This window comes from Pelophylax lessonae (assembly GCF_965119305.1).
Source record: "Pelophylax lessonae genome assembly, chromosome: 1".
NCBI lineage: Eukaryota > Metazoa > Chordata > Amphibia > Anura > Ranidae > Pelophylax > Pelophylax lessonae.
In genome coordinates, this window is record NC_138768.1 from 9,291,948 (window position 1) to 9,314,470 (window position 22,523).

The 22,523-nt window shown below is 50.3% G+C and overlaps 1 protein-coding gene across 1 annotated transcript in view; it reads left to right on the plus strand.

The window, feature by feature from the left end:
* Positions 1-936: 936 nt before the first annotated feature.
* The window catches only part of LOC309552622 (uncharacterized protein), a gene marked incomplete at both ends in the record, with an annotated part of 112,221 nt that continues 90,634 nt past the window's right edge, over positions 937-22,523 (plus strand). Inside the window, 2 exons of the mRNA XM_082253563.1 lie at positions 937-1,224; positions 12,517-12,617. Coding sequence (XP_082109689.1) covers positions 937-1,224; positions 12,517-12,617 — 389 coding nt within the window. The remainder of the gene's footprint in view (positions 1,225-12,516; positions 12,618-22,523) is intronic.

Genomic DNA, 22,523 nt, shown 5'->3' on the forward strand with positions numbered 1-22,523 from the left:
CCGACGTGATTCGACACAGCGGAAGGCGGCCTGCGGGAGGAGAGGCGGCGATTGCCGCCGGCCTTTCCATGGTCGTCAGAGAAACTGACAGAAGACCCGCGTGCTTATGTAAACAAAGCAGGCAGCTCTCCTGTCAGACAGGCAGGGACAGATCAGGAGTTTCAGCTAAGCTGACCGGTCTCTCTGTGCCTGTCACTGCTTAACAGGAAGAGGTCCCAGTGGGGACGGTGAAGATGGTGTCAGGGGTCCCAGTGGGGACAGAGAAGAGAACGCCGGTGGTCCCAGTGGGGACGGTGAAGATGGAGGCCAGGGGCACGGGAAGAGAGGTGCCAGGGGCCGGGTGTTAGACAGCGGGACATTTATTCTATATAGTAATTGCACCGATACTGTGAGGATCGTAGTCGGCCATGCCGGGAGGGGCAGTAGGGCTAGCCTCAGAGACAGTATGGAAGAGGAAACTTGGACATGTGTGGCGAGGAAGAGAACTATTGACCGTGCGACCTACAGCGGGATATTACTCTTGCCAAGCAAGGAGGGACAGCTGGCTTCAGTGCAGGAAGGCGCAGTTGTGGCCCTGGTGCAATTGAGAAGAGTGGATGCATTTGAGAAGAGTGGATGCATGTCTGGCAAGTGACATGATCCGCTTAGCAGCTACTTCCCTGTGGGCTAAAGTAGAAGAGCATGGCAGAGGAAGAGTTACAGTACCGCGCGGGAAAGCGCGCCACATGCAGATCTGCAGGAGGAGTAGTAGGAGGAGTCATCGCCCAATATGGCGAAAGGGTGGAGACAACGGGAACAGCCAGCCAATCAGGAGGGACCAAGGGGACACTATTATTATCCCTTCCTTCGGGTGTGGCTGTGCGGGAGACACGTTTAGGAAAGAGGAGTGTGGCGTTCATAAAAGAGCCGAAGAGTGTACCCGCTATCACTGCCACCATGGGTGAAGACTCTGCCAGACAGAACCAGGAGCAGATCCACCAGCCCGATCCGTCCTTGGTCTGGGACACCGGTATCCGGATAGTGCCGGACAGCGGACTCGCACTGTGCACGGGAGGCGGCTGGGAGTTCCTAGGAGCCTTATGTCCTCAGTGTGCCACTGTCATGTTAAGGATGCAAGCATGGGTCCAGTGTGGGCAGTGTGGTTATCTGCTGCTCCGGGCAGAAAAGAGCGAGGGCCAGCCCAAGAAGCTCTATGTTGCATGGGAGTCAGGCCTCACTCAGGAGGTGACCGGGACTGAATCTAAGTTCCTCCGCGGAGGCGGGAGGGGCATGTTGCGTCTGATGATGCAGTTAGAGGCCCTGCCAGCAGTCAGTGGGCCCTCATTATGTGGAAGGGGAACTCGGTCGCAGAGCTCCCTTGGGAGGGGATCCATGCCAGCACCGGTGACTGGAGGGTGGACGGAGGATGTAGCTACCCCCCGCAGTAATGGCAGGATCTTCCCCTATTAGCATTCGACAGCCTGAAAAGCCTGCAGTTTCTCAAGCCTCACTCACCAGCATTAGTGGTGAGGAAGAAGCATGCCCTGTACCCATCGGGTCCCCGTCTTTTCAGTACAAGTACGGATCAATAGAAGAGGGGATCGATGACTTTGGTTCCACGGACGAAACAGAGTGAGATTGGGGGTCAGAAGCTGGGAGCAGCTCCCCAGGTCCTGATGTGGCAGTGATCGTTGATAAAGAGGCCAAGGAAGCCATGGGGAGGGGGGGACTTAGCTCAGAAACTGGGGTTCTGTGATACTTATGTTGAGAGGATTCCAGACCTCACCCCTCCAGGAAACATTGCCAGAGCCAAAGACCAAAACGCGGCCTATGAAAGTATGATACAGAGAGTGTCCACTCCATTTTGGTGGGCCTTGGCTGCCTAACTGCCTACCCTCACAATGACTAACTAGGTAGAGTCATTCGATGAAGTGAGACACAGCACCCACAGAGTGTCTTTCAAAGTACTTCTTGAAGGAAACAGGGCAAGTCACCATGCTGTATGACCTGCAGTCCTGCTGAGTCAGGGAAGTAGCACAGGGGTCCTTTAGGGCACCCCCCACCAGAGTTCCTGGATACACTTGAATCTGCAACAAATGATATCTACACCTTGTCAGAACTGTGGAAGGTTTCCCACACAGTTATTTGTAATGCACAGAGACCCTGGCCTGATGGCCCAAGGGGTCTAACATAGCAATATTCCTTTCAGGACCCTGGCCTGATGGCCCAAGGGGTCCAACATAGCAATATTCCTTTCAGGACCCTGGCCTGATGGCCCAAGGGGTCTAACACAGCAACATTCCTTTCAGGACCCAGGCCCGATGGCCCAAGGGGTCTAACACAGCAACATTCCTTTCAGGACCCTGGCCCGATGGCCCAAGGGGTCTAACATAGCAACATTCCTTTCAGGACCCTGGCCTGATGGCCCAAGGGGTCTAACATAGCAACATTCCTTTCAGGACCCTGGCCCGATGGCCTAAGGGGTCTAACATAGCAACATTCCTTTCAGAACCCTGGCCCGATGGCCCAAGGGGTCTAACACAGCAACATTCCTTTCAGGACCCTGGCCCGATGGCCCAAGGGGTCTAACATAGCAACATTCCTTTCAGGACCCTGGCCCGATGGCCCAAGGGGTCTAACATAGCAACATTCCTTTCAGGATCCTAGCCCGATGGCCTAAGGGGTCTAAAATAGCAATATTCCTTTCAGGACCCTGGCCTGATGGCCCAAGGGGTCTAACATAGCAAAATTCCTTTCAGGATCCTAGCCCGATGGCCCAAGGGGTCTAAAATAGCAATATTCCTTTCAGGACCCTGGCCTGATGGCCCAAGGGGTCTAACATAGCAAAATTCCTTTCAGGACCCTGGCCTGATGGCCCAAGGGGTCTAACATAGCAACATTCCTTTCAGGACCCTGGCCCGATGGCCTAAGGGGTCTAACATAGCAACATTCCTTTCAGAACCCTGGCCCGATGGCCCAAGGGGTCTAACACAGCAACATTCCTTTCAGGACCCTGGCCCGATGGCCCAAGGGGTCTAACATAGCAACATTCCTTTCAGGACCCTGGCCCGATGGCCCAAGGGGTCTAACATAGCAACATTCCTTTCAGGATCCTAGCCCGATGGCCCAAGGGGTCTAAAATAGCAATATTCCTTTCAGGACCCTGGCCTGATGGCCCAAGGGGTCTAACATAGCAAAATTCCTTTCAGGACCCTGGCCCGATGGCCCAAGGGGTTTGCATTGAACATGAACACTTTCACAACATGGAAATTCAGCATTACACTTTTAAAGTTCCTTGGTCAGTTGTGATGGCCAGCCAGCCAACACAGTTTTTCTTGGTTTTGAAATTTTCAGATGAATCACTTGGTTCCCTTAGATATAATAATCAGGGTGAGGGACCCAGACATAAGTACCTTGCTCGTTCTTGACTCTAATGGACCAGGCCTGTCCTGACCCATCCGGGTGACGAACCTCCACTCAGTCTATATAAATGGAGCGCCCAAAGTTCCACTGAGCTTTCACACTGTTGAATTTCTCTTCTAATTTTTCTTTTCCGGTGAGTCCCTGTATGGCTTTGGGCCAAACAGGAAATCCCAGATAATTTCATCGCACCAAAAGTCTCTGAATTTTTCTATCAGTAGCATCACCTCTCTGGGTGCATACGGATAATCAAATCCATATTCGAGTGCCACCTTCTTCTGTAGCCACCTCTGCATTGGAGACAGCCTGGGTCTGTCAGAAGGATCGGGTGTCTCGGGTGGTTGCCTGAGGGTACAGAGAGAGCTGAGCTGAGCTGCAGAGAGGATCCGGTGTGCCGAGGACCAGCGGAGTTGAGGGGGGCCCATATTCAGGAAAGCATTCCAAGTTCGTGAGTACTGTAACTGCCCCTGGGGGTCTGCCTAGCTGAGAGGGGACCGCTCCGGTGAAGGTCCAAGGGATCCAGTAGCTAACTAGCGGTAAAGTGGGTGCCTAGTGAGAGGACCCTGAAGTGTCAGAGGGGGTGCCTAGTGAGAGGACCCTGAAGTGTAGAGGGGGTGCCTAGTGAGAGGACCCTGAAGTGTCAGAGGGGGTGCCTAGTGAGAGGACCCTGAAGTGTAGAGGGGTGCCTAGTGAGAGGACCCTGAAGTGTAGAGGGGTGCCTAGTGAGAGGACCCTGAAGTGTAGAGGGGATGCCTAGTGAGAGGACCCTGAAGTGTAGAGGGATGCCTAGTGCGAGGACCCTGAAGTGTAGAGGGGGTGCCTAGTGAGAGGTCCCTGAAGTGTAGAGGGGTGCCTAGTGAGAGGACCCTGAAATGTAGAGAGGGTGCCTAGTGAGAGGACCCTGAAGTGTCAGAGGGGGTGCCTATTGAGAGGACCCTGAAGTGTAGAGGGGGTGCCTATTGAGAGGACCCTGGAAGTGTAAAGGGGGCGCCAGCGATTGGGCCCTGAAGTGTTCAGTGTACAGCGTGCAGTGTGCGGTGTTGAGAGTTTCAGCAGCACAAGCAGTTACAAGGAGCTACCTCAGTCAGTGAAGGGCTGGAGGGAGCTGTTCACAGGACTTTTGAGCTTAACAGTGTCAGGAGTCAAGTCTCACTACAGTCCAGGATCTTTTGAGTTAACCAGAGGGTTACAAGTCAAGTTCTTGCACAGTTCAGTAATAAAGCATTTTTCAAGCGTCAGTAAGCGTTGGTCCGCATCCAGCTGGCGTTAAGACAGCGCTAACAGGCATTTTTCTACAAAGTGTCCCAATTGTAACTAGTTGAGCCAGAGGAGTATCCCACTCATTCCCTTCTCCCATCCCCATTATCAAATGAACAAACCAAACCAAAGATGGCGGAATGGTCATTGTCTCCAATCGCGCACTTGGGTATTCGGCTTAAATGGGCTGAAGGTGTCAGGGGCAGATTGCCAAATTTCAGCTCAGGGGGCAAGTACAAACCAAAGGCCCATGGTGCAGAGACTCGGCCCCCCTCCCACTCCCCCTCTTCCTGTCCTCCTCCTGACCCCCATTCCAAGCTGAAGCCCTGCTCCAGGTACTCTCTACTCACCGGCTGAATCCGAGTTCCCAACCTGGCCAGCAGGGGGCTGTTAGGGGGAGCTGGGACAGCTTGGTTGGATATATATATATATAGATATAGATATATATATATCTAGATATATATATATATATATATATATATATTTTTTTTTTTTTCAGAATTGTGGCTCTTTTTTTGTTTATAGTGGCGCAAAAACAAAAAAAAACTGCAGAGGTGATCAAATATCACCAAATGAAAGCTCTATTTGTGGGGAAAAAGGACATCAATTTTATTTTTGTACCGCGTCGCATGACCGCGCAAATGTCAGTTAAAGCAACACAGTGACGAATCGCAAAAAATGGCCTGGTCATTATGGGGGGGGGTAAAACCTTCTCTGCCCAACCGCACTGACTCCCCGTGCTGTTTGGGGAGCCCCTGTGTGCCAGGGGCCCCCTACAGGAGGACTGGTGGTCCCCCCCATTAGCGGCCCTTATCCAAAGTGAAGGAACACAGATCTTGAAGGCAGAATGGAGTCACCAGATTCTCCCCCGTAATTACAATTATAATTATTTCTGGTTTACCAGCATATAAAACATGGTGAATCTAAAAGAACCTGTGAAGGGTCAGGGTTTCTGAAATGACCATAGAGACCTGTGATCCTATATAGAAGGATCACATGAGCTCTGTGATCATTCCAGGGAGAAGAACAGTCAGCTGTGTTTACAACAGCCGACCGTTCTCTCTCAGCGGGGAGCGATCGCGGGTGTCAGGTGGCAATCGGAGCCGCCCAACCTGTGCATCGGCTTCGGGTGGGAGAGCGCTGGCGGCGGCGCGCGCTCGTCTCCTAGCTTACCGCAAGCGACTGACATAGGTCTACATCGGTTCGCGCAGGAGAGCCACCCTTCCGCAGCAAAAAGGCTGCGGGTGGTGGGGAAGTGGTTAAGCAACCATCGGCAGGGTCTCCATCATATGGTGCATGATTATCTAGGCGCAAGAGCAGACTTGGAGACCTTTCCAGCTGAGCATCCACTGATTTACTGGGTCTTGAGGAGGGACCACTGGGCAGAAAAGATTGATGTTGCAATATGTCACCACTATGCCGATCACCGGGTGCAATCCAAGGATCCAGAGTGTAAAGTGAAGGAGCACAGATCTTGAAGGCAGAATGGAGTCACCAGATGCTACCCCGTAATTACAATTATAATATTTACATCTGGTTTACCAGCATGTACTGATGGGTGACCAGAAATGAGAATCCACCCACCCGCATCCCACGCAAATTCTGTTTCACGCCGAACTTCTAAACCCCGTAAAAGAGGAAGAGAAAAAAAAACTGAGCGAGAGAAATTAATTACATCCCCATTTCCCATCTTGCGGAGTAATTATGTTTGTGCTGCCATGTCTGGGAGTCCCAGGAGAACGAAGGTAAACAGATGAAAACTGATGGGCTATTGTACGGGAGCGTGTCGCCGCTCTGAAACTCGGATAATTAAAAATCAGCGGCTCAAACAGGAAATCACGGTCTAATCATAACACGCCGATGGAGGGACAAAGGGAAGATTAGCCGGCATTCAGCTCTGCTGGACGGAAAGGGGGACCCAATCACAACCTCTTTCTAGCAATGAAATAAAAATAGAGGTCTTAGCTGCATGCTTTAACTATTAAATGTAGAACAGAAATGTCAAATCAAAACCCTTCACACACAGGTGTAACTAGAACCTTCAGGGCCCCCCGGACCCCTGGCCAGGGCCCTTCCCTTCACACACAGGCGTAACTAGAACCTTCAGGGCCCTCCGGACCCCTGGCCGGGGCCCTTCCCTTCACACACAGGCGTAACTAGGTCGTTCAGGGCCCCCCGGACCCCTGGCCGGGGCCCTTCCCTTCACACACAGGTGTAACTAGAACCTTCAGGGCCCCGGTGCAAGAAACTATGAAGGGCCCCCCCGGACCCCTGGCTTGGGCCCTTCCCTTCAAGCCTGGGGCTCTTTCCACAGATCCTGAGGCCCTTTACTCTCATTTCGGGGCCCTTTCACAAGTTCTGCAGTGGGCCCCTTTCTGACATCTTGGGGACTCCTCACGGTGGTGGAATGCCAGGGCCCGGTCGCAAGTGTGACCTTTGCGATCCTGGAAGTTCACCCGCTGGTGTCAGTAGTTTTTATTTTTTGGTATTTTAATTGTATTATTTTTTATCATTTTATTTTATTTTTTTTACAATGTCACTGACTATGACTCTGTCCATTCAGAAAAGAAGGAGCTGGTAAATTACATATTTACTGACCCCTTCCTGGTTCTCTATTGTGACACATCCCCTGCAGCAGCCAGCAGGAGAGGGGAGGGAGCACAGTGGGGCACCAGGGGAGCACACAGGGGCCCAGAGACAGCAGAACACAAGTGAACTGGATAGGAGGGGCGGCCGGGGCAGCATACAAAGGAACCAATCTCCTCCATTTTCCTCCTGCAGCTACAGGAGGAAAAAGGAGGACAGTGATTTCTTTACATGCTGCCCCCCCCCCCCCCCCCCGCCCCTCCTATCCAGGTGTATAGGGGAGCCGTACAGGCCCCCTTGAGCAAGGCACGGTTGCAATTGCAACCCCTGTAGTTACGCCCCTGCCTTCACAAATACTGAAGAGTCTGATGGAAGCTGCAGCGCCTGAAGGGAGGGGAGGTAGGAGACATGGGCAGGGCCACTGATAAGGCAGTACAGCCAGCCCTCCTGTATTGGGCCCCAGACCCCATCAGTTCAAAAGGGGGGCACAGGCATCTGCTGAGTATGAGGGCCGGCTGTACCATCTTATTGCAGACACCATTCATTTTCTTCCTTTCCGTGCAATGCTGCCAGCTTCTCCCATGGGCTGCACTGCAGGGAAGTGGTTTTAGCACATGCACCCCTTTCCATCTGCTGTCCGGGCTCCCCTGTGTGCCCCTTTCCCCCACAGCGCTGCCGGCTTCCCTCCTCTCCCACTGGCAGCTGCGGGCACACAGGGAGATGTTTCAGGATGGAGAGCGGGGGGAAGTGGCCCGTAAATATATAAATTATTGGCCCCTTCCTTTCCTAAATGAACACAGTGAGTGATCAGTGTCAATCACTCCTGTTTCCATTCATTACTGAAGCATAGTAAACTGTGTTTACTATTCTTCAGTTTGTGAATAAGCAAGAAGCTTCAGAGCGTTTCCAATGAATTAATCTTTGCAACTGAAGCTGAAAAGAAAGGGATTGATAAATCTATGTCCACAGTCCCATCTGGCTGGGGATGGGGGAGGGGGGGCCTTGTCAGGTAGGCTGTGTGGGGCCCCGTGATTTCTAAAAGCAGCCCTGGACATTGGTCACTGGGGAGCTGAGTATACTACCCCTTCCAGTGCTGGTAATCCCAATTTGGATTGCCGTAGATGACTGGTAGGGACACATGAAGGGATAGTCCATCCACTTCTGATATAATGATATTTAGTTTTTTCTTTGCATTATGTAATAAAATGAGTCCTATGTGGAACCAGTGCTGTGCCCCCCTGCAGAGGAACTCGCCCCTCTTCCATGTCTCAAAGGACACAATCAATGAAATCTTGTGAGGAGGGAGTACGGTGCGTGGACAAACACAGCCTGGCTTGGGAGCGCACCCACAGCAAATAGCTTGCTTTGGGGGAGATCGCAGAAGAGGAGGAGCAGAGAATGCCAAAGGGAGACCCCCCCCCAATAGAGGAAGATCGGAGAGTACCAACAGGAGTCTCCAGAAGAGGAGGAGTAGAGAGTGCCAACAGGGGATCCCAGAGGAGGAGTAGCGGAGTGTGCCGACAGGGGACGCTAGAAGAGGAGGAGCAGAGAGTGCCAACAGGGGACCCTAGAAGAGGATGAGTGGAGAATGCTGACAGGGGAACCCCAAAAAATGAGGAGTGGAGAGTGCAAAAGGAGGATCCCAGAAGAGGAGAAGCGAAGAGGCCAATGGGGGATCCCAGAAGAGGAGGAATGGAGAATGTCAAAGGAGGACCCCAGAAGAGGAGGAGCAGAGAGTGCTGGCAGAGAACCCCAAAAGAGGAGGAGCAGAGAGTGCCAACAGGGGACCCCAGCAGAGGAGGGAGAGTGATGAAGGGGGATACCAGAAGAGGAGTAGGGGAGGTTGCTGAAGGGGGACCCCAAAGGAGGGGATTCAAAGAATGCCAAAGGGGGATCCCAGAAGAGGAGGAGTGGAGAGTGCTAAAGGAGGACCTCAGAAGTAGAGCGTGCCAATGGGGAACCCCAGAAGAGGAGGAGTGGAGAGTGTCAATGGGGGACCCCAGAAGAGGAAGAGTGGAGAGCATCGACATCGACGTTCTGGGGGACCCCCGGAACGGAAGAGGAGGAACAGAAAGTGCCACAGGGGATACCAGAAAAAGATGAGTGGAGAGTGCCGAAGGGGACCCTAGAAAAGGAGGAGTGGAGAGTGCCCATGGGGGACCCCCAGAAGAGGAGGAGCAGAGCGGTGCCCATGGGGGATCCCAGATGAGGAGGAGCGGAGAATGCTGACAGGGAACCCCAGAAGGGGAGAGGATCATGCCGAAGAGGGACCTCAGAAGAGGAGGGGTGGAGAGTGCCAAAGGGGTACCCCAGAGGAAGGGGAGAAGAGAGTGTCAAAGAGGGGTCCTAGAAAAGGAGGAGTGGAGAGTGCTAAAGGGGGACACCAGAAGAGGAGAAGTAGAGAGTCCCAATGAGGGACCCAAAGGAGGAGGAGTGGAGAGTGTCGATGGGGGACCCCAGAAGAAGATGAGTGGAGAGTGTTGATGGGGGACCCCTGAAGAGGAAGAGCAGAGAGTGCCAACAGTGGACTCCAGAAGAAGAGGAGTGGAGAGTGCCGAAGGGGGACCCCAGAAGAGGAGAAGCGGAGAGTGCCGATGGGGCACCTTAGAAGAGGAGCAGAGAATACTGACAGGGGACCCTCGAAGAGGAAGAGCAGAGAGTGGCAATGAGGGACCCCAGAAGAGGAGGAGCAGATAGTGTTGATGGGGGACCTTAGAAGAGGAGGAGCAGAGAGTGCTGACAGGGGACCCTAGAAGAGGAAGATCAGAGAGTGCCAACGTGAGACCCCAGAAGAGGAGGAGCAGATAGTGCTGTATATAAGTCTGTTTCTTGTTCAATAAAGTAGGTTCTAGAGTTACTTCACCCTCAATCTAGAGTCCTGTCTCTTATTGGGGGAATCTGCTACAAGGGATTGCTATGCTCTTCACACTCCCTTAGATAATAACTAAGCTCTTGTAAGAGCTTGTGTAAGAGCTTGTTCTGCTGCCCGCTCTGGGGAAAGAGAGGTTCACCACGGGAACATGGAGCCTTGTCGTAGGTCCAGGGTGGGTAGGAGATGGCGAGACCCTAACCAAGCTGCGGCAATTTGTGGAGTCTGAAGTGGTTACGGTGTCTGATGGAGTGCTTGGAGCCCTCGGGAAGCACTAGGAGCATCTGTCAATGGAGGTACCCAGTCGGGGTGCCAGTTGATCCGTTACAATCACCTGACCTTCTTCTGCAATGCAAAACTGTCTGACGGTGGGGGGGGGGGTGGAATTGGACTATAAGCTCTTCTGGTACAGAGACTGATATGACTGGCTCAATGTTCTCTGTACAGCACTGCAGTATATGCAGGGCCGCTGATAAGGCAGTACAGCCAGCCCTCCTGTACTGGGCCCCCGGGCCCCATCCATTCAAAAAGGGTGCCCAGGAAGGCCAGCTGTACTGCCTTACTGACTGCAGACACTGATCCTCTTCTGTCCCCCCATGCAGCGCTGCCGGCTTCTCCTCCTCTCCCTCCAGCTGTACTGCAGGGGGGGGGGGGGGCAGTTCTAGCACCCATGCCCCCATCTCCCTGCTTTCCATGCCCCCCTTGTGCGCCCCTTTTCCCCACAGCATTTCCAGCTTCCCTCCTCTCCTCTCCTGCTGGCAACTGCTCTGAGCACACAAGGGCATGTTCCAGAATGGAGAGCGGGGGAGTAAGCCGATAAATATGTCATATAATGATTTTAGTGTATTTGTAGTGAAAATATAATTTGGGGGGTGGGGGTCAGCGGGGCCCTGTCAGGTAGGCAGTATGGGACCCTATGATTTCTAAAAGCATCCCTAGGTATATGTCAGAGCTATATAAATGTACAGTATAATAATAGTGTGTAACTGTGGGGGGAAATTAGAGTGTAAGCTCCTCTGGTACAGAGACTGATGTGACTGTGGGGGGACATTAGAGTGTAAGCTGCTCTGGTACAGAGACTGATGTGACTGTGGGGGAGGGGACATTAGAGTGTAAGCTCCTCTGGTACAGAGACTGAAGTGACTGTGGGGGAGGGAACATTAGAGTGTAAGCTCCTCTGGTACAGAGATTGATGTGACTGTGGGGGAGGGGACATTAGAGTGTAAGCTCCTCTGGTACAGAGAGTGATGTGACTATGGGGGAGGGGACATTGGAGTGTAAGCTCCTCTGGTACAGAGAGTGATGTGACTGTGGGGGAGGGGACATTAGAGTGTAAGCTCCTCTGGTACAGAGACTGATGTGACTGTGGGGGGGATATTAGAGTGTAAGCTCCTCTGGTACAGAGAGTGATGTGACTGTGGGGGGAGGGGACATTAGAGTGTAAGCTCCTCTGGTACAGAGAGTGATGTGACTGTGGGGGAGGGGACATTGGAGTGTAAGCTCCTCTGGTACAGAGAGTGATGTGACTGTGGGGGAGGGGACATTAGAGTGTAAGCTCCTCTGGTACAGAGACTGATGTGACTGTGGGGGAGGGGACATTAGAGTGTAAGCTCCTCTGGTACAGAGACTGATGTGACTGTGGGGGAGGTAACATTAGAGTGTAAGCTCCTCTGGTACAGAGACTGATGTGACTGTGGGGGGCATTAGAGTGTAAGCTCCTCTGGTACAGAGACTGATGTGACTGTGGGGGAGGGGACATTAGAGTGTAAGCTCCTCTGGTACAGAGACTGATGTGACTATGGGGGAGGGGACATTAGAGTGTAAGCTCCTCTGGTACAGAGACTGATGTGACTGTGGGGGAGGGGACATTAGAGTGTAAGCTCCTCTGGTACAGAGACTGATGTGACTGTGGGGGGGGGAGGGGACATTAGAGTGTAAGCTCCTCTGGTACAGAGACTGATGTGATTGGCTCAGTGTTCTCTGTACAGCACTGCGGTATATGTCAGAGATATATAAATGTATAATACTTTTTATCTCTGGCCTTTAGTACCAGGGATAAAAAGGTTAAAAAAAAAAAAAAAAAAACACTATCAGACTTGCAAAAGAAAAAAAAAAATATTTCACACAGGAAATAAAAATGATAAACAATTATAAATGTTATTACAAAGAAAGTTCTGCGATGATTCTAGAAACATTTGGCAGTCTGGAAATCTTATTACAAGCTGTGTAAAGTGTAATTGTCGTATTGTGCCGTGTAATTATCTCCTCATTACTGATGGTAATTGGCAGAGTGTAATACGTATTCCTCGCCGTTCCGGGTACCATGGGATAAAGAGACGCGGAGCGAGACGTCTACACCAACCGCTAGAATATTGATTTATATTTCCAGAGGTCTCCATCCTCAGATTGCACTCTCTGGGTCCGATGGCTGTTCTCACTCTGATGTGTTGGCAGGGAGGATGTCCGGAGCCTCCGCTCTACTCATCGCTAAGAAGGATGATGGAAGGTAATAAGACTAATTACAACAAGATCCCCATAAATACAGATAATCCCATCTCCAGCTGGGGAAGATCACACAGAATCTGCTTATAATGTGATCAGAATGCTGGAAATGACTCCTAATAATATAATACGTGTTTATAGGTCTAACATATTCCATAGTGCTGTACAGAGAACACTGAGCCAATCACATCAGTCTCTGTACCAGAGGAGCTTACACTCTAATGTCTCCTCCCCCACAGTCACATAAATCTCTGTACCACAGGAGCTTACACTCTAATGTCCCCTCCCCCACAGTCACACCAGTCTATGTACCAGAGGAGCTTACACTCTAATGTCCCCTCCCCCACAGTCACATAAATCTCTGTACCAGAGGAGCTTACACTCTAATGTCTCCTCCCCCACAGTCTCATAAATCTCTGTACCAGAGGAGCTTACACTCTAATGTCCCCTCCCCCACAGTCACATCAGTCTCTGTACCAGAGGAGCTTACACTCTAATGTCCCCTCCCCCACAGACATTATACTGCAGTGCTGTACAGAGAACACTGAGCCAGTACACCGCAGAGTGTACCAGAGGAGCTTACACTCGAATGTCCCCCCCAAAGTCACATCAGTCTCTGTACCAGAGGAGCTTACACTCTAATGTCCCCTCCCCCACAGTCACACCAGTCTCTGTACCAGAGGAGCTTACACTCTAATGTCCCCTCCCCCACAGTCACACACTATTATTATTATACATTTATATAGCTCTGATATATACCGCAGTGCTGTACAGAGATCACTGAGCCAGTCACATCAGTCTCTGTACCAGAGTGGTTGTGTGTGCTGCAGCTCTCCCTCTTCAGACACCAGGGGGGGCAGGTGGGTTACCTGGCCCCAGTGAGGATGGGAGATTCTGGGGATGACCCGGGCGATGATCCCCCTGAGGGATCCAATTTGCATTCTCATGCTTCATCTTTACCTGAAGACCTCGGCTATGGCCCTAAAAAAGGGGAATCTACCCCCGCTTTCAGAGGGCGGGTTGCTGATCGTCTGCTGAGAATTGCAAAGGAGGAGGAAAAGCTGATGACCCTGAAAGCTGATTAGTGAAAGAAGAAGGCCGTGCATGATAAAGCATGGAGCAGCAAGTGTCAAAGTTTGAAACCAGAGTTGAACGTTTTGGAGGACGCCATCAAGAAGCAGCAGAGTCTGGTAAAAGCTTTAAAGGAAAAGAGTGGAGCTTTTAAAGAGAGGTTCCAGAATGAGGAACGGTTCCAGAAAATGAGGGATGACGCCCGTTGTGGAAAAGTTTCAGCATCGGCGGTGGCAGCAGTGGTGTATTTTGGTTTGGTGCTGCCCTAGGCAAGACTAAAATTGGGCGCCCCCTCCTATGTAAATTTGCCCCACTCCTTCCTTTTTAATGGATGTGATTCCCTCCAAAATTGAAGGACTACAAGTCACAGCATGAACCCCTGAGATCTCACGAGAGGGGGTGGGAGAGAGAGAGGGGGATGGGTGAGGGAGGGAGGGAGAGAGAGAGGGGGTGAGAGAGAGAGAGAGGGGGGTGAGAGAGAGAGGGGGGAGTGAGAGAGAGAGAAGGGAAGTGAGAGAGAAGGGGAGTTAGAGAGAGAAAGGATGAGAGAGAGAGAGGATGAGAGAGAGGGGGTGAGAGAGAGAGAGGGGGAGTGAGAGAGAGAGGATGAGAGAGAGAGGGGGATGAGAGAGAGAGGATGAGAGAGAGAGAGGGATGAGAGAGAGAGGGGGGGTGAGAGAGAGAGAGAGGGTGATGAGAGAGGGGGGGTGAGAGAGAGGGGGAGTGAGAGAGAGAGAAGGGGAGTGAGAGAGAGGGGGAGTGAGAGAGAAGGGGAGTTAGAGAGAGACAGGATGAGAGAGAGAGAGAGAGGGGGATGAGAGAGGGGGGTGAGAGAGAGAGAGGGGGGATGAGAGAGGAGGGGTTGAGAGAGAAAGAGGGGGTTAGAGAGAGAGGAGGGTGAGAGAGAGGGGGTGAGAGAGAGAGGAGGGAGGGGTGAGAGGGGGGGGTGAGTGAGAGGGGGGGGAGGGGTGTGAGAGAGAGAGGGCATGAGTGAGAGAGAGAGGGGGAGAGAGAGGGGGGAGAGAGAGAGAGGGGGATGAGTGAGAAAGACAGAGGGGGGTGAGAGAAGCGGCTCTAGCAACCAGTGGCTAATAGAGTCTCAGGTGGAGGGGGGGGGTGGCTTTTTTGCTGCCCCCCTGCAAAGTGCTGCCCTAGGCCTGGGCCTTGTTGGCCTAGGCCAAAATACAGCACTGGGTGGCAGTACGGGTGGAGAGTGAGGAGGGGGTCCTGGATGTTGCCCCTGACATCACATCCACCTCAGGATCTGCTTTACTGGAGGAAATGGCAGCCTCTGCCTCCCTCCCTCCTCAGCAAGCTAGAGGAACAGCACAGGAGGTAAAGAAAAATGGTGGAGGGCTGCTAAACTTTATTCATGAGATTGAATCTCCCTTAAATGGATGAACTTTTCAGAGGATTCTGCTGATGAGGACGATGGCAATGACTCGGTACCTGGACCAGGTAAAACTTACTGAGAAGTCATACTTTGCTAAAACTGACAGCATGGACTCCAGCATGGAGAGAAGTATAGAGAGCAGCGTTTTTGGAGAGAAACCCTCCAGCATCTGCACAAGGCTCTGCAGAGCCCCCCTATCAGGAGGTTGGTTGTGGACAAGATTTTGGCAATGGGTATGATCTCTCCTTTGTTTGGCCTCGAGTCTCTTGCTGTTTTCTGGGAAAAGTATGAACATGTGTATAGGGGACTCGTCCCAAAACTTGTCTCACGCCAACCTCTGGTGAAGAATGTCACCATCCTGGTAATGAATGAATCCATTCCTTCTGCTGACTTGTCTGTCTGGCTAAGGAGATTTGGGGAGCTTCTGACCCCATTGAAGAAGATTGTGGGTGAGAGGGGCATGTGGACAGGTGGGTGGTCAGTGATGATGAGGTTGCATATGTTTAGGAATGTGGTCCAGCATCTTCCCTCCTCAGCTTTCATTGGGAAGGATAGGATTGTTGTGTTTTACCCTGGACAGCCCAAGCTCTGTAATAAGTGCAGTTCTTGGGGTCATTTTGCCTCCTAATGTCCAGAGATGAAATGCTCTCTTGCCACGACTTGGGGAATCTGGCTAAGGATTGCAATAAGATCAAATGCAATCTTTGTGATAAGTTTGGGCATGTGTACAGCCAGTGTCCTGAGGCCTTGTGTAACCAGTCTGCTTTGGTGGAAGAGTTTTTTTATGCCTGGACATTTTGAGTGGGGCTGTTCCAGGGGTCCCCAATGTCTCTGTCACTGTTGTCTCAGTGCAATCAGTGTCTGATGGGCCATCCAATGTTGTGTCATCCCCTTGTGTTGTACCCCGCGAGTTGGTGTCCGTGGATGTTGTGTCTGATCCTCCTGTATCAGTCTCCCCAGAGGTAGTGGGGGCTTTGGAGGGAGTTGGATCGGTTTGCATGGTTTCACCGACCCCTGTTCCCCGGCGTCTGAGGACCAGAGGGCGCAAGGTGCCGGAGGATGGAGTGAACGATGGTGGGGGTGCTGGGGTAAAGGGTGGGGGGAATGCTGTGAGGAATGGGGTGGAGGATGTTGTGGGTGATGGTGGAATGGAAGGGGAGGGGGCTTTGCAGTCAGGATTGTCTCATGATGATATGGAGTCGTTGGAGGCAAAAAGAAAGTCTGGGAAAAGAAAGAAGAAGGATGTGCCTGTACCTAAACCTGGGTGGAGGTGTCCAATAAGTTTGAAGTTTTTTCTGAGGTGAAGGAAGAGGGTTCTTGGAGTGATGAGTCTGTAATTTCCATGGAGGAGGAATCACAGAGGACACTGAAGCATGCAGGGTTTCCAAGTAGGGAAGGGGGTAAGCAGGCTAAGAAACGTGTACCCCAATCATCCTGATGGCGGTTCCCACTCCTTTGAAGGTGGAGACCATTAATGTGGCCAGCATAAAATCAGTAAGTGCTCGTAACATGGCCTTATTTTTGCTCTGCAGGTTTGATTCTGATATTTTCTTTTTGCAAGAGACCCGGTTGTCTAGTTTGACCGATATTTATCTGGCTAAGGGGGATTAGAGGCGTGGGCCCGTCTTCTGGTCTCTTGTGGCCGAGCCTTACATTGGAGTTGGGGTACTTTTTTCCGGCATAGTAACCTGTCGGTGGATTATTGAGGTAGAAATAGGGACATGTATGGTCTTGGATGTCTCCATGGGGGGGGGGGGAGGGGGGCAGGACCAGCACGTGATCAACATCTACAGGCCCCAGACGAAGTGGGACTCGAAATGCCTCTTCAAGAAGATCAAGCCTTTTCTTTTTACAGCCCAGCAAGTTGTCTTCGGTGGTGATTTCAACACCGTCACTAGGACTAAGGACAGGAAAGGTACCGGAGAAAGGCTGGACTTTGACAGCTTTTTTTAAAATCAAATAGATAGAGAGGCAGGCCTGGTTGATGTGCACATTCACTGCTGCCCAGATGACACGGGATTCACTTTTCAGCGAGGTAGTAGTCAGAATAGAATAGATAGTTTTTTTATTTTTAAGGGGAACTCCGCCTTCTCTGCACCAGGCAGTGTTTTCTGATCACTGTATTCTGTCTATGACTCTGAATCATCCCAATACACCACCTGTGGGGGGGTACCTAGAAGCTGAATTCGGCACTCCTGGATGATGAGAAGGTGAGTCAATCCTTTGAGGATTTTTTTCACAGATATCAGTCATGGACTTTTGTAGCAGTAAGTCAGAGTGGTGGGAGCTTACCAAACAAAGGATCTTTGGGTTTTTCAAGGCCATAGGAAGAAATAAAAATCTTGATAAGTATGTCACCTACCAATGTTTTCGGAGGAAGCTTGATAGGCTTGTATAGAATAATGGAGATCTGGAGAGTATTTCTAAAGTTAAACTCTTGCTCAGGGAGTGTCAATGGGACAGGCATGCCTCTTTGGTTCTGGAAAGGGATTATGGGAAATATCACTCGCTCAACCCTTACCAGATTTGCAAACCAGGTAGAGCGGTTAAGTCAGTTTGTAGGCCTGGTTGACAGTACAGGTACCTTGACTAAGTCCAAGTCGGGGATCCTGGAAACCGCCAGGTCATATTATTATATATATTATTCCTAGGCAGGAGGGACCTTGATCAGGCAGGCATGTCAGGTTTTCTGGATTCTATTCCAGGACTGGGAAATGGCAGTTCTCTGGTGAGTTTGACAGAGGACATCACTGCAATGAAGGTGGTTATGGCTATTGATAAGCTTGCCATTAAAAAGTCACCTATGAGAGATGGATTGACAGCCATTGACAGGAGGCCCTGGAATCGTTCTGGGCTGCAGGTTAGAGAAAGTAAAAAAGTGATATTAAACCCACGCTAAAATAAGTATGGTGTAGTGATAAATAAATAAGTGATTTTTGCAGCTGCTGCTCACCAAGTAAAACACTCAGAAAACATATGAAACCACAATAACACAGCGCTTGCATAAAAACATAATAAATCAACCTTATAGTAAGAATTAAAAAATGTTTTTTTTTAAAGTGCATGTATTCTCTCAAAAAGTGTTTGAAATTAGTGTCCAATAAATAATAAAACAGTCCAATCAATAGATCATTTTGCACTAGAGTGTCCAAATAAATAATTAATCAATAAAGTGCAAAAAAGTGCTCCAGTGCAGACATCAACTCATTTGTGTTCCAAGTGACTTGTGCCCCTCCAGGAACCCCACTCACCAGAACAAATGGACCCTAGCAAGGGTCAAGAAAGCCTAGGTAATCCAATTTTACCTAGGCACTTTATTGTCCTTTGAGTCCCCTGCTATAAGCATTCGCAATGGATCCCTTTATCAGATTAGAGAGTGGACCGCTGTACAGGGTGTCTTTGGGTGTTCCTGGTGAGCCCCCTTTGAGGGGTTGTGGCCTATGCTTATGACGTGTCTGTTTTCATCTCTGGGACAGAAGAGGTGGAGGAGGTAGTCTCAGTGATGGAGCAGTATGCTGAGGCATACAGGTCAAAGATCAATAAGGACAAGTTTTCTGGATGGGAAAGGAAGGCGATGGCTTTGAGCTTCCAGACACCTTCCCAGAGCCCCAGCAGGAAATTAAATTTTTAGGCATCAAATTTGGTCTAAGCGATTACGGCCTTGCAAATTGGGAAAGCAGGCTACAAGATGCAGATGCCAAGGTTGCCAGCTGGAAGGAATGGAAACTCTCTTACAGGGAAAGGATTGGCCTGAATAAAACTTACCTGATCCTGGTGTTTCTGTATGTCACTTTTGTCTGTGTTTTGCCAGTGTCCCTCTATGCAAAGATCTACAGCTGTTTCTTCCAGCTGTTATGGGGGAACAAACTGAACCTCATTAGGAGGTCTGTAACCTACTTTCCCAGATGGATGGGTGGCCAAGGTATGGTCAACCTGGTGGTATTTTTTTCTCTGATGTTTTTGAAACATCATTTTGGTAACATGCTGGCAGAGGAACTGCCTAGGTGGGTTGGTATTTTTCAGTCCTGGTTTAGGCCTTTTTTGGGAAGCTGGGAGAATGGTGGGCCAGTGAAAAGTCTGAGGGTCCGACATGATAAGCTCCTGGCTTACGTTGCCCCCTGCCTGAAAATGCTTAGACAGTGGCGAGTGATGGTGGAGGAAACTAAGTTTCTTCCTAGGAAGGCCCTGGAGAGGAAAGTTTTTGAATCTGCCTTTAGCGAACCACTGGCTTTGAGGGATTGCCCAGGTCCTGTTATGAGGGAGGATCTGCATTTGATTAAATTTTGATTACGTTTCAAGATTTGGCCTGGCTCTTGTTTCATGGCAGACTTTATGTGAAGGGCAACTTGAAGCATCGCTCTGAGTAGAACCGTAGTTGTCCAAGAGTGGAGTGTGGAGGAGACGATGGACCTTTTCTTGCTTCAGTGGCCCTCCAATATAGAAGTCTATAAGCAGGTGGGTGGGGCTCTAGGTATCTCGTTCCTTTCCTGCTTGAGTTATGCGGAGTGGTCGTACGGGTCTTTTGAAACCCATCAGGATTTTGATTTTGAGATACTTTTACTAGTTAACTTAGTAGTCTGTCACTTCACGTGGAATGCACAGTGTCAAGTTCCCACTTGGAAAAAAGTCCTTCCTGTCGAAGTGGTCCACAACATTGTGGGTGAGGTTGGGAAAATTCAGGGTCTTGAGAAGGACAGGTGGCGGCCGGGAGCCTGGGCAAAGGCGTGGAGGAATGTCAGGTCCTCGTAGCTGCTTTCTGTCAGTCTCTGGGTGTGCGGCTTTTCTTTCTGTTCTTTCACGTCCTCTAGATTTTTATAAGATTGAATTTTTTAAAAAAGGCTGCATGCATGGGATAAATGTGTAATCATTTCTTAGCCAGAGGGTGTGTTTAGGTGGAGGTTAGGGCTTTGTTGAGTTTAGTCATGATAGTAATAATTTTCTGTTTCTATGCTGATGTAAGCTATTTTTGTTTATATATTTATTTAATTTTGTATATAGGTAAATATGTTTTTATTATGCTTGTGAGATTTATAATAAATAAAAATTGACACTCTAGGTGCAGTCTCTGCACCAGAGGAGCTTACACTCTAGGTGCAGTCTCTGGTATGTGCAGTATACTCTGGCAGCGGATGGCATAATAGCTCGATGATCAGTATGTTTCAGGTTGGATGCCGATAGAAGAGAAGACCGAGTGACACAAGAAGAGTATTTCAGACAAGAAAACATTATCACCATCACAGCTAGAAGAAAGGTTTTGTTTTTTTTTTTTCTTTTGATTTTGTACTTTTTCTTTTTTTTTTCTTCATAAAGCTGGAGGGAGATGACTCCCTATAATTGGAATCCAGGTGCAGATATTTATAGAAAGGTCTCTGTTGCCATTGTAGACGAGGCTGAATCCTGACAGAGGAGATGCATCTGCTGACAGTAATCTATGTGCAGAGAGAAGAGTGTGGAGAGGTGAGATGGTACTCCCAGCGGGGAGATTATCACCTGTCTTTGTGTCTAGACTCCCCCAACGGAGCTGATCTGACAGTCCCCAGCTGGGGCTCCCCATCCGCATACATCTAGATAACTAAATATTGCATCATCATATAAATATAACTAAAATAACCTGCTCACAGAGCCATTTATCCAACTGTCCGTCCAGAGCCTCTGGTTTATAGACCAGATACATCCTAAATATAGAACCATTTATCCAAATGTCCCTCCAGAGCCTCTGGCTTGTAGACAGGATACATTCTAAATATAGAGCCATGTATCCAATTGTCCATCCAGAGCCTCTATAGACCAGATACATCCTAAATATAAAACCATTTATCCAACTGTTCATCCAGAGCCTCTGGTTTATAGACCAGATACATCCTAAATATAGAACCATTTATCCATCTGTCCATCCAGAACCTCTGGTTTATAGACCGGATACATCCTAATTATAGAATAGGATTCTTTCTGTTTCAAATGCTGCTTTATGCATTGAGATACCTCCTTAGACCAAGTCTGTGTGGACAGTATGGTCTCCTGCTGACTTGGCACCATCCGCAGGCAGCTTAACTCTTCAATAAGACAAAAAAGTTGAATTCAACACAATCTTACTTCAGCTAACTGCAGCGCAGAGGATGTTTTTCCATTCTTTTGCAGTGTAAGAAGACAATGACTATCCTGAGCCCTGTCCAGGGCCATCTTACCAAATGGGCATGCTGGGAAGTTGCCTGGGGGCCGCACTTGCCCGGGGGTCCCCACCTGCCCAGCGACCCAGCCCCAGCCAAGCATTAGTCCCGATTTCTGTGTGCATTCCACCACCGAACTTAGCAGGTGGCAAGCGCCTGTCGGCCCTGCGCTGCTTTCAGGCCACTTGGGCCGTGGAGGGGGAGCCGACAACTGTAGGAAACTCTGCATTGAAAGGGGGCACGATGATCTCTGCAGTAAAGGGGGCACACTAATCTCTCTCTGCATTGAAGGGGGCACACTGATCTCTCTCTGCATTAAAGGAGGCACACTGATCTCTCTGCATTGAAGGGGGCACACTGATCTCTCTGCATTGAAGGGGGCACACTGATCTCTCTGCATTGAAGGGGGCAGACTGATCTCTCTCTGCATTGAAGGGGGCACACTGATCTCTCTCTGCTTTGAAGGGGGCACACTAATCTCTCTCTGCATTTAAGGGGGCACACTGATCTCTCTCTGCATTAAAGGGGGCACACTGATCTCTCTCTGCATTAAAGGGGGCACACTGATCTCTCTCTGCATTGAAGGGGGCACACTGATCTCTCTCTGCATTGAAGGGGGCACACTTATCTCTCTCTGCATTAAAGGGGGCACACTGATCTCTCTCTGCATTGAAGGGGGCACACTGATCTCTCTCTGCATTGAAGGGGGCACACTGATCTCTCCGCATTGAAAGGGGGCACACTGGTCATTCTGCATTGAAAGGGGGCAAGCTGGTCTGTCTGAATTGAAAGGGGGCACGCTGGTCTGTCTGCATTGAAAGGGGGCACGCTGGTCATTCTGCATTGAAAGGGGGCACACTGGTCTGTCTGCATTGACTAGGGGCACGCTGGTCACTCCGCATTGAAAGGGGGCACGCTGGTCATTCTGCATTGAATGGGGCAAGCTGGTCATTCTGCATTGAATGGGGCCACGCTGGTCTGTCTGCATTGAATAGGGGCAAGCTGGTCTGTCTGCATTGAAAGGGGGCACGCTGGAAACTCAGCATTGAAAGGGGGCATGATGATCTCTGCATTAAAGGGGGCACACTGACCTCTCTCTGCATTGAAGGGGGCACACTGATCTCTCTCTGCATTAAAGGGGGCACACTGATCCCTCTGCATTGAAGGGGGCACATTGATCTCTCTCTGCATTGAAGGGGGCACACTGATCTCTCTCTGCATTGAAGGGGGCACACTGATCTCTCTCTGCATTGAAGGGGGCACGCTGATCTATCTCTGC